Genomic DNA, 12068 nt, shown 5'->3' on the forward strand with positions numbered 1-12068 from the left:
GGCAGAGGCAGATGGAGCAAGCACCTGCCGCTCTGTATGCCATGTCTGGTGCAGTCATGGGACAGAAAACACAGCAATAAAAGGGGTTTGTATCCCCATTGTTATATAGCAGCAAGAGCTGTTCTGTTTTCTCAGATTAGAACTTATTTTTGTTAATTCCAAATCCCCGAATATGTATTCTAAACTTGACTATCAGGCAAACCAATGGTTTGCCACATTTCACTTCAGGACCTCAGAGAATACAAAAGTACACTGTCAGATATATGGGATGAATATTGTTGTGTAAGAACTGTTTGCCACAAAGCTTCTTTTATGCATTTAGGTGTTCTGGAACCAAAATGTTTTCTATTGAATAAAGTGAAATGGGTAAAGCGGAAGTGAAAAAAGGAGGCTTATCATGACACAAGAGACTGTGGAAGTCTCTTCTGCCATAAAGCTTTTTGCTGCCTGTCAGCAATCTTTTTATTCTGTGCATGCATGCGCAGCTCAGTGCACAGGCATGAAATAACTCCTGTGCACATGAGGGGCCCGGCCAATCAAGCAGCTGAAGAATCTGAACCCAGAAAAAGACCGGGCAAACATGGAACCACCGGAAAGGGTGGAGCAAATTGCTGGAAGGGGTTGCTTTGCATACTAGCCCATTATGGCTAAAAGGCTCATGGAGCTTTTCTCGTTTTTCCATCCCTAATTTTACTTCAGGTTTTAAAACCCCTGTTAGTTTTTCCCTGTCCCAAAGAACCAACAGGAGGTAACGTTGGCCATTCAGCCCCACAGACTGACTGAGAAAAAAAAAAAATTCAATTCCCCCATCCATGCTGGTGGGTGTGGTACTGTCACAATACCTGAACAGTGACTGCAGCTGATCAAGTTGATTAAAAAATGGATCCTCGTTGAACAAAGGAGTGCCAACAGGGCCACACATTACTCAAATTTCAAGCAGTGTATGGCTAGCTTTATAGGAAATCTTAGCCCCCCATGTAATAGCAATAAAGCTGTGTGTGTAAAAAAAAAAAAAGTAATACTAAATTAAAGAATCATAAAAAAATTAAAAAAGAAGAAAAACTGTTTTTTAAAGTCCCCACCACCCACATACGCACGCAGATATGCGTCGGGTGCGCCTACGTGCGAAAACGAGGATTGCGTCTATTGTTCCGCACATGTTAAATATCGCCGCAAACGTCGGAGTGAGAGCAATTATTTTAGAGCCATTAATGCCTGATAACACTAAACTGATGAGCAGTAAAAGCGTTTTAATCGTCGCCTATGGGCGTTTTTAACATAAATTGCAAGGCTATAGTCCGGTCATGCTGACTGGTGACATTTTTGACTGACTGGTGAGACACCATCAAATTTTTCAAGCCCTGTTTATAAGCATATAAGTGCATAACCATGCTTCCTTTTACAGCGAGGAAAAATATATACTATACTATAATAAGCAAACTATTTAAAAAAAAAAAAAAAAAACAATACATAAGACTTTCGTTTGTAAATGTAGTGTGTGAGAATATATTCTTTATGCACAGTGTATTTTTACCATGACCAGTCGTTCTTGCAGCTGCTCGACCACCTTCTTGTGGGCTCCGGCCAATGCAATAAAATAGAACATGACCAGACTGCAGAGAGAGAATATTACATCAATTTTAAGTGGCACATAATATCCAAGCAGTATCTTAAAAAAGAAATGTAAAATGTTATCAATGTTTTTACATCAATATGAAAGGAGAGCATCTTAATGAAAACAATCATATCAATATGTATTAACCCCTTCGTGACTGAGGCCTTTTTTTCATTTTTTTGCACCCATGTTATATTCCACATTTTAGGCCTGAAAATGACTTAAAAAACCCCCAAACATTATATATTTTCTGAATGCCAAGACCCTATAGAATAAAATGGTGGTAGTTGCACATTTTTATGTTGCGCAATATTAGCGCAACTCCTTATTAAACTCCTAAAGTGAAAAATTTAATTAAATGCCCCAAAACACAACAAAATACCAATTTTTTAATGAAATATAAAAGATGAGGTTACAACGAGTAAAACGATACCCAACATGCCCAGGTTACAAATTGCGTGCGTCCGTGAAACGGCGAAAAACTGCAGTACCCCAAAAAGTCCATTGAAGACGCTTTAAAAGCATAGCTCCCCACCGACACAAAGGAAGCCTGTCCCTGGCCCGTAGGAGAGGCAACGGAGCCCAGGAAGCACGGCGGGGCGGACCGCAGGGGGGGGGCGGCCCCTTCTACGCGACACAGAAGCGATCTGGCGACAGGTAATTCGCCAGAATCGCTTCTGTTGTAAAGCCCCAATGCTGGCGACGTACGCTGTACGCCGTCAGTCATGAAGGGGTTAAAGCGGACCTTTACCCATATCTTTAAAATAACAAAAATGCACCCTTTGAAATGTTTAGCGATGACAATTTACAAACAGATACTTCTAGATAATTGCCGGCTTTGTATTCTTTGCATACCTAATTTCTCTTTTCTTCCCCAGTCTTCTGACAGTGGCCATGTTTACCAAGGGCAGATTACTAGCTCTTCCACTACTTCCTGGATTTCTGGCACATGTGACTAGGACATATGACTAGGACATTTGACCATGCTCATCATCATCTTAGGGAAGCAAAATGCCTTTTCCTGAGATCTCATGAGATTACAGATGAGATTTCCCAAACTCATTTTTTAAAAGACATTTTGCCCTTTCAAAGCAGGAAGTGAATGCTCTGCAAGTGTAAGTATTCCAAAATTCTAGCATTTTATACCTGACATGTCTATGGTTTTATTAATCATCATACAGAGGGCTGCATTGGTAGAATTTGATTTTTGCATGTAAAGGTTAGCTTTCATGGTTTAGAAGCCTTGTTTCTGTGCAAATTTTAAATTCTATATGTACACGGGGGAAGACACCTTTTGTTTATTACATTCACAGGCTCGGGTTTCTGCACTACAGTAGTGCACAATGGCGGGCTCTACTGTATGTGATGTTCTGAATTGTATTATCGTGCTAATGTGTAACTGAATTCTGATATTGTATATGTGTGATGTGCTGAATTCTATTATCGTTTTAGTGCGTGCTGAATTCTATTACTGTATATGTGTGATGTGCTGAATTCTATTTGTTTTTTTATGTTATGTGCAGAATTATATTATTGTGTATGTGTGTGCTGAATTCTATTACTGTATATGTCTGATAAGCTGAACTGTAACATTGTATGTGTTTGTGGTGTGTGTCCTCATGTGAATTGTTGCTCTGTATTAATGTGTGTGCACATCTGTGACATAGTGACATAGTCTGTTACTGTGCGTGTCATGCAGTGATGGACCTATGGAACAAAGGGAAACATGCCGCTGTACACAGTGACAGCCCCGGAGCTTCCGTTCTGCCTGCAGAATCATATCATAAGGAATTGGTTTTAAGCAAAAATGGGGAAACTTACCACAAAGTAATAGCTGATGCGATATCAATGACGAGGGGTGAATAGAAGGGGGACTTCCACTGGTGGGGATTGTGTACAATCAGTTGTGCTTGTGGGAAGGTCAGGGGGAATTGAGGGTTTGGGGGGTGCACAACAACCCCTTCGCCCGACACCTGATTTTCTACGGACGTTACATTGATGATATCATCATCATTTGGGACGGTCCCCCTGACACCATCAATGACTTCGTTACGCATTGCAACTTTCCACTCCTTAACATTTTCCCAACTACCCATTCATTCCCCCACCCCATAACCCCCCGCAGCCCACCAGCCATTTTTTCATTATTTAATTGGTTTTTCCATATTATCGTCAGTCACTTCCTTGCTTCCCCCTGCCTTCATCCCCGCCCTCCTCGAAACGCGTAGCCGCATCAACGTTCACCTGCCCACACTTGCCTTCTCCCCGAGACTCAGCGCTCGTCGCCCCGGGCGCCCCTGCTCGCAACCTCGAGCGCTGAAGTCACATCACTCCTACTGACTCTCCCGGCTCCGACGCCTGCAGCGTCCATCTCCTGGCAACCGCCTATCACAGCCTTCTCCGCTCTCTGTGCCTGCCCGCCTCCAGCCGTCCTCTCTCCCCCTGACACACCGCTCGTTGTCTCGGGCTGGCTTGCTCGTGCCCTCGAGCGTTGGAGTCCCAACACTCCCATCAGCGATCCTTTGCTGGACACCTCGGGCTCCGTCCCAGTCCCCTCACCCCCCCCCACCATACCCAATCACCCTCACCCTCGTGGTAGCGCTGTCTCAGGGGACTGCAATCCCAATTTTTCACTGCAGAATCATATACCTCCGCAGCGCTGGTCCAGCCTGCAGAGCATCAGAGAGGACCAGCGGCCATTGCCTCCCTACCCCGTGGCCTAGTCTGCCCGTCAGTGGGCCCCCCCTGAGCCCTGGGGCTGCCACACCGGCTCCACCGCCGGCAGGCCTGACCTGATATCATGTGCTGGACTGTGTTACTGTGTGCGTGCGCATGTTCTGGTATGTGTCCGTGCATGTGTATATGAATACATGTGATGTACTGAATTGTATCATTCTGTGTTTGTTATGTGGTAAATTGTATCATTCAGTGTGTGTGATGTGCTGAACTGAACATTTGACATGCTGGAGATTATTACTGTGTGTCTGTGCAAGACATGCTGGGCTGCAGTATTGTGTGTGTGCACGTGTTATGTGGTGGACTATACAACTGCACAAGTCGTGTCACAGATTATACTGTTTTTAAAGAGAGAAAACTTTGGGGAAATTGCAATATGCTGCAGAAATGTACTGCATATGTTTTTCTAGATTTTCTTCAGACTGGGACCCAGGGGAGCCCGGCCAAATGCCGTGCGTGCCGCCTGGGTCGCTATGGCATCTTACGCTGGTGGCTTTCACTGGCGGCTGTGAGAAGAATGCGCTGTTGTTCAAATAACTGACAGTGATCTGTGCAGCAGCACGTTCTTCTCACAACCGCTGCAGAGTTAATAAGAGCCAGCAGCGGCAGTGGAGGAGGGGCCCGTGGACGGCAGCAGAGGAGGCGGGCACGGCGACGGAGGAGGAGGGGCCCAACAGCAAAACGCGCAGGAAGAGGAGGCGGACAGTTAAGGAGTGTGACCCTGCAGAGCCCACCATAGAGAGCCTATGGTGGGCTCTGCAGAGTTACCCTCAGGTGGGCTGCGTGGGGTCTCAAGTGGGCTCTGCAAGGGGCATAACTAGAAGTCACAGGGCCCCATACAAAATGTTGCTATGGGGCCCTGTGATTTCTAGTTACACCCCTGCTTTAACTATTAACAAAAATGTATATTATTTGCGTATCACTCAGCTGTAGATACTCATATCATCTCTGAATTCGTGCTGACACTGTCCTTGCTTCTGGAGGGTGGCTACTTTTGTTCCGCATGGTCGCTGTGTGTGTTACAAAGTAGCCACCACTCCAAGCTCATTCCTGTGATGGACTACAATCTCAATACAAATTACTAAACTAAATGTGAGACCCTTGTAGTTTGTAGCCGTGGTAGGTACAGTTTTGTTATTAGTTAAGGCACTTGAATGTATTTTTAAGATTTAACTCCTGAGTTTAGTGTCACTTTAAGTTTGGCATCTCCTATGTCACTGCAATGCTTTCAACATGGATGAAATGGGCATCAGTGACAATCAGTGACTAAAGTAAAGAGGGCCAAAGAAATGATAAATTAACCAGAAATGTTTTTAAAATGTGAACACATACCATGACAGCAGGAAAAATGGGACTGCGAAGGATTCAGATGAAATGACGTAGATGGTCTTTCTCAGGCCGTCTGGAAAAGAATCTACAGTGGAGGGGATGATCTGCCATGATGTGTTATAGTTGATGAATGGGCCACATGCTTTGGAAGCTGGTATGCTGCAGATTAACAGACATATATATGAGATATAGTTCCTCTCACATAGAAGTATGAGAGGAGGTACACATAAAAAATACAACACTGACAAATTTCCTCACCTAGCAATTCCAATCCCCACAGGGACGCAGGCAAGGACAAGGCCTATTAGCAGTATCACCTGGAAGAAGAAATTGGAGCTTGAGGCTCGGAAAGGCCTGGTAGCTGGCCTGCAATTCTCCATTAAAGAGATCTGAGGGAATAAGAGAGTATAAGATCTGGATGTGTACTAATAATATCAGCCAACCTGATTTATAAAAGATTTAGCATTTTAACCTAGTGCCCAAAGCAAAAAAAGATAGATGCATACATTTAGCAAAGTGGTCTTCGGATGACTTGAATTTTATCCAATCTATTTGGTATCTAAGCACGCATATCGTTCACCAGTTAAAGACACTTTCATTGCATACAATAAAGCTTTATAAGTAGGGATGTCCTTGTACTCGTGAAAATGCCCTGATACTGAAGGCTGATACTGGCCCCTTAAATTTTTAAGTCAGATCAGCCGCCTCAGGTCCCGTGTTTGTGGGGTCCTGAAGCAGCCTTCCGGGGACCTGGCAGTAGCTGTATTTGACACTGCCTGCCAGGTCCCACATGCCCTCCACCTTCCTGGGGCAGGCACTGCTTGAGGCAGCCCCACACCGCGAATACAGCCTCAGAGCGGACACGAGACAGGCACTTGCTCCGTTTGGCACTTGCTCAGCACAGCAACTGTCAGAGCCATGGAGAGACGCAAAATGCAACCCTGGTGACATCTGTATGCAGCGCAGGAGAGATGCAATATGCAGTCCTGGTGACATCTGTATGCAGCGCTGCAGAGACCCAATAAGCAGCCCTGGTGGGATCTGGACGCAGTCCTGGCGGGATCTCTATTCAGCTCTGGTGAGATGTGGACGCAGTCTGTTGAGAAACTGCCCTAAAATCATTTGTCTGTATTGTTTTAGAAAACATTTCTCATGTCCCTTTTAAGAATAAGTATCGGTAATTGGTATCGGCAAGTACCTGAGGGCAAGTACATGTACTTGGTTGTGAAAAAGTGGTATCGGGACATCCCTATTTATAAGAAATAAAAGTCTAAAGTGGCCTCATCTGATAGATAACCGAGACACATATGGGAAATTTATGCAAGGATGTGATCTGTACAAATATTATAAATCAAATGTATAAAAGCATTAATTCTATGCAAGATAAAACTTACTTTTTTGACGTAGAATATAATGAAGTACTTTATAGTCGCTATGGCTGGAAGAAGTGGAGAATAGAAGGTTCCGATCCAGCAGATGGTCTGTCCATACACAATCTCAAGCACGTTTGCTGGGATCTGGAACTCCTGCTGGCCCCACCACTGAGCTGGCTTACAAGAGCAATAAGTGACCAGCAACCTAAAAACCAAAGAACATTGCTTAAATGTGAGGTATTCAGAAAGCTAATCTCTGAGGGTTTTTTTTTTTAATCAGTTCAGGTATGGTGTCCAATTAGGATCAGTGATTGACAGCTGGCTCTGCCTATCTAGAGGCAGAGCCAGATGTGCCCGCCCCTCCCCATTCCGCCAGTCAGCGCTGGAGGATCGGAGCGCGATGTGTTCGCTCACTTCCTGATCTATTGAGCCGACGTGTGACAGTTTCATTGTCATACGTCGGCTTGAACTATGAGGTTGAGTGAAAATCACTGACCTCATAGTTCTCCTTTTAAGGCCTTGTTGTTTATGGCAGAAGGGGTGGTATAAACTGGTAGTTGATCTGTGTTTTTACCACCCTCCAACTGCAAAACTAAAACCTAGACTAAAAGAGGGGACACTCAGGCTTGTACAAACGCTGCAGCAAATTTTATAAAGCATGTCACATTTGGCAGACAGTGCCACTTGTGAAATGTGACCACTGTAGTCAATGGGACCAGGCTACAATCTTGTGCCAACCACTTGGCATGCAGTTGAGGCAAGGTATCGGATCGCCTCCTAGCTGTCAACTACTCTCTGTAAAGAGCTTCACCAAGAAAAATGTTGGTGTACCTATAGAGACCGTTCTAAATACTAGGATCCACACAACACCAATTGAATCCACACATATCTATAATGTAGATGTTTAGGTCTCCTAAAGGCATGGTTTGTCCTAACAGTTGTATGGAGTGGGACTGGGTGGACTGTTGTTCACTGAATGTATGCCCATTTTTACTTTGAAAAGTTTGTTAATATGGGTGAATGAAGTGAAACTGATTTAGCTGCTAATGAAAACCTTCCCAGTGTTCTTTATTTTCCTTATTTTCATGTACTTTATATATTTCTTCCACACACAAAAAAAAAAGATACTGAAAAAAGTAAAATGAAAATGTAAAACAAATAAGTAAAAATCGAAATAACATTTTTAAAGTCCTTTCTCCCCTTGTTATCTTTGTCCTGCGCAAACTATAAATGGGGGGTTTGTGACATTCCCTGAGACATCTCATATAAATGATGGCTTTGGGGCAAAGGCAAGCATTATTGGTGTGTACTCCAGGCATGTTGGGCTAGACTGGGCAACCTTTCCCAGCACAGTCCTATAGAATAGACAAGGACAACTGCTTTCTTTGCGTACTGTGAAGTCAGTTCACACCACAGCATTGCAGTACATTTTTCAACCGCACAGCGACGCAGTGCGCAACTTCACAAGGATGAATAGAACTGAATGACATTAACAATTAGCCTTAGCATTGAAGAGGGCATTTTCCTCGAAAGGAAGTGCACACAATGACCTGTGCAGAGAAAACTGTGGACGTTGCCACTGCAGACCTCCTCCTGAAACACTAGCTCCTGGCTATCTTCCTAATCCAATGGCTTCAATACTTGTCTCACTGAACTGGTACAAGCATGCAGCTCAAGAAAGTCAGACTGAAGTAACAGCTCCTAATCTACATACTTGTTCTGGGTCAGGGACTCCCAAAGTACTGAAGCCAATGGATTGGCATGACAGGCAGGAAACTAGCATTTCCAGAAGGAGAGATCAGATAAAACTATGGATTTTCTCATTGTTTTGTTCCCAGTTGCCCAAAACTAAAAGAAATGTGTTCTGAGGCATGTTCTAACGGTAATTTCTTCTACCACAGTACATTACATGTTGGGCACATCTTTAGTTACCATTGCAATACAGCAAACTTACTTCCTTGGAAATTCCACAAAAATAGTCACTGCCATTATTATTAAAAAGTCAAACACCATGAGCTTGTACATTTCTTGTCCAACTCGGGTTTCCCAACACTGTAAAATTAAAGAAAAATTAAACCAGGTGAGTATATCGTCTGTATTCCAACCTCTAGACCAAAAGAAGCGGTTAACACTTGCAGTGTAGGGGTAACCCCTCTGCAAGGGTTGATTTTGTTAACAGTTAGCGTTTCTCTTTAAAAAAACAATAGTGGGTGCATGTATACAGAAACCATGATTATTATTTAGATGAACAGCAATGTGAAGATATTCAGGGACACAAATACATCTTAAAGAGACCCTGTCACCAACTTAAAACATTGCAGGTAAAAGCACAGAAAAAAAAAAGTATTTTAAATGCCTTATTAAAGTGTTTTTCATTTCCATAAATTAAATTAAAAAATCCACAGGCCAATTCTAGCCCACGAACCGGTATCATGTGGCCCACAGTGTGCATTTCTGTGTGTGTGTGTGTGTGTGTGTGTGTGTGTGTGTGTTTATATACATACATACATGTGTGAGTCTGTTGGTCCTCTATGATTAAAATTAAAACCTTTAGGAAAAAAACAAACAAACACACAAACACACTTACTAAAAAAAACAAATATACTGACATTGCATACAAAGAAACCATCGCAAGCACATACACTGACATTATAAACACACACAGACATTAAAAGGAGAACTATGAGGTGAGTGCTTTTCACTCACCTCATAGTTCTAGCCGACCTGTGACACTGAAACTGTCACAGGTCGGCTCAGTAGATCGGGAAGTGAGCGAACACATACCGGCGCATGGGAGAAGAACATTTTTTTTCAGTGCGCCCGAGTAAATTGAGTTTGAGACTCCTGACTTACACTGTACCTTTAAACATGCTACTGAATTTGACTACTACAAGAAGAGTCCAGTGCCTAGCAGAGCATCCTCTTTCCTTGCACATCATTCTCCACTTGTAGGAGTGTCTAATTATTATCTGTGCTGGCCCAGCTCTTTTATCACCCTACATAAAATGTATCTTATTTTATTCTTTACTTTTTATATTATATATAGAAGTGCCTTGTATGTGAATTATATGATTATACACTGTATATGTAAAATATGGGAGGAATCCCTAGGAAATGAGAAAATCTATGTTAGAATGTATGTATTGAGGCATAAGGCTTATATTTAATAGTTGTTATTATGTTACAATCTTTGAATTGTTATTCTTGTATGTTTTCTTTTGTTATTGAAAAGATGAATAAACTTTTATGTAAAAAAAATAATGTATCAGTTATTAATGTAGCTGCCGGGTTGGAGCGTAGGGGACCTATACAACAGGGCTAGGCAAACTCCAACCCCCCAGCTGTGGGGAAACTACAAATCCCAACATGCATCTGCCTCTCGGAGTCTTGCCTTTGGCTGTCAGAGCCTTACAATGCCTAGTGGGATTTGTAGTTGCACCACAGATGGAGGACTGGAGTTTACCTACCGCTGCTGTAAAGCATCACTTGAGTGACAGCTCTTTGTCTGCTGGGGCTGCTGACATCGCATCAAAGATGGCGGCACCAAGCAGCAGTCTCAGGGCTTTTGGATGTGTATACAAGAGAGGCTTATCTTATGAGAAGATTTATGTTGAAATTGTCTGGTGACAGGGTTTCTTTAAACTCTAATTGGCTTGTTAGGTCAATAATACAATTAAAAAAAAAAAAAATTTTAAAAGTACACCTGTCATGAGAAAAATATATGGGCTAAAATTGTTGGTCTTCTACTGAGAAAAAGGAAGTTGCATGTCTGCATCTGGCCCAGTCCTGAGGCACAAGACAATTACTAGCATGCAGCAACTAAAAAACTAGAGTGCTTTGTCGCTGTACTCATTCTGGAGGTCAGCACTAGCAGTCTACACGTTTCAACATGACAAATTTTGTCTGAGCAAACAAAAAAAAATGCTCACTATATTTACAATACATACGCATTTGCCTATGTTTTATCCCTTTAAAAATGCTGCAAGTACAGAAAAATACCAGTCGATCTGCCAAAAATCCAGTGTGCCACTAACTTACTGTTTGAGCTGACTACTCCCCTACTGCCCCTGCTGCACTGAAATCCCAAGCAAAACACCTTTCTCTCTCCTCATGCATAATGTAAGGGGAGTGGTTCTGTTGTCAAGCAGCGTTATCAGCCATGCCTAGTTCTCCCATGCTGGACTACAGAATACAACTTCCTCTCCTCATCTCCATAACTTAAGGAGTAGGCGTTTTGTTGTCCAGCTGCACAGGCTGTCCATGATCCATCTTCTCCGCTCCATGCATACAAATGCATAAGCTGCAGCTCCTATGAGTATGCCCATTGGGTGAAATGCATCAGGGGCAGAATCATGTCTGATAGCGAAGATACTGCCTTACCTAATCTAGCATCAATAAAATTTGATGTGGTTCAGCAAAAAATAAAGTGGAGGCTTCATTTGTCGATAGCTGTGGAACAATGTGGGCCTTATGTAAGGCTGTTATATCTGTGAAATGAGAAGTATTAAGTCCAGCAGCTCACCTCTACATCTAGGGTAAGACTTGGGCAGGGCTGAAAGCACCACTTGTGATTTCAGGGAAGCAGAGGCAGTGTGTTGTCAACTCAGGCAGGAAGTTAGCAGATCACTGGATTTCTGTCATCATCAACATGTATTATTCTGTACTTGATTATTTTTAACAAGACTAGACATGGGGAAAGGTACATCTATTACTGATATATATCAAATGTTTTTTATTTAATTTATTTTTTTACATTTTGTCATCACGAATTAGGCACAACATAACAAGGTCCTATAAAAAGGGTACTAACATATGATATAAGAGACTTAGGAGGAAAAGTATTGATAATGAAGGGGACCTTCATGCATGAATGTTCTTTAATCTGCTCCCTCCTCCTTTACTCTTAAACATTTGCACATAGTTTTGTCATCCTAAATACCTTCCTATTTTTGTGCATCCTGCCACATTCCTGAGTCCTTCCATAAAGAAGAGTTATGTATCACCCCCTCCCCCCC

The 12068-nt window shown here is 42.8% G+C and overlaps 1 protein-coding gene across 1 annotated transcript in view; it reads right to left on the reverse strand.

The window, feature by feature from the left end:
• TMC7 (transmembrane channel like 7) overlaps positions 1 to 12068 on the reverse strand; it is a 44145-nt gene that overhangs the window by 834 nt on the left and 31243 nt on the right. Inside the window, exons 11-15 of the mRNA XM_018558470.1 lie at positions 9008 to 9105; positions 7075 to 7258; positions 5939 to 6069; positions 5684 to 5839; positions 1535 to 1613 (exon numbers count right to left, since the gene is read on the reverse strand). Of these exons, the coding sequence (XP_018413972.1) occupies positions 1535 to 1613; positions 5684 to 5839; positions 5939 to 6069; positions 7075 to 7258; positions 9008 to 9105 (648 nt within the window). The remainder of the gene's footprint in view (positions 1 to 1534; positions 1614 to 5683; positions 5840 to 5938; positions 6070 to 7074; positions 7259 to 9007; positions 9106 to 12068) is intronic.

This window comes from Nanorana parkeri, unplaced genomic scaffold (genome assembly GCF_000935625.1).
Source record: "Nanorana parkeri isolate BGI_ZX_2015 unplaced genomic scaffold, ASM93562v1 scaffold341, whole genome shotgun sequence".
In the NCBI taxonomy this organism is placed as follows: Eukaryota; Metazoa; Chordata; class Amphibia; order Anura; family Dicroglossidae; genus Nanorana; species Nanorana parkeri.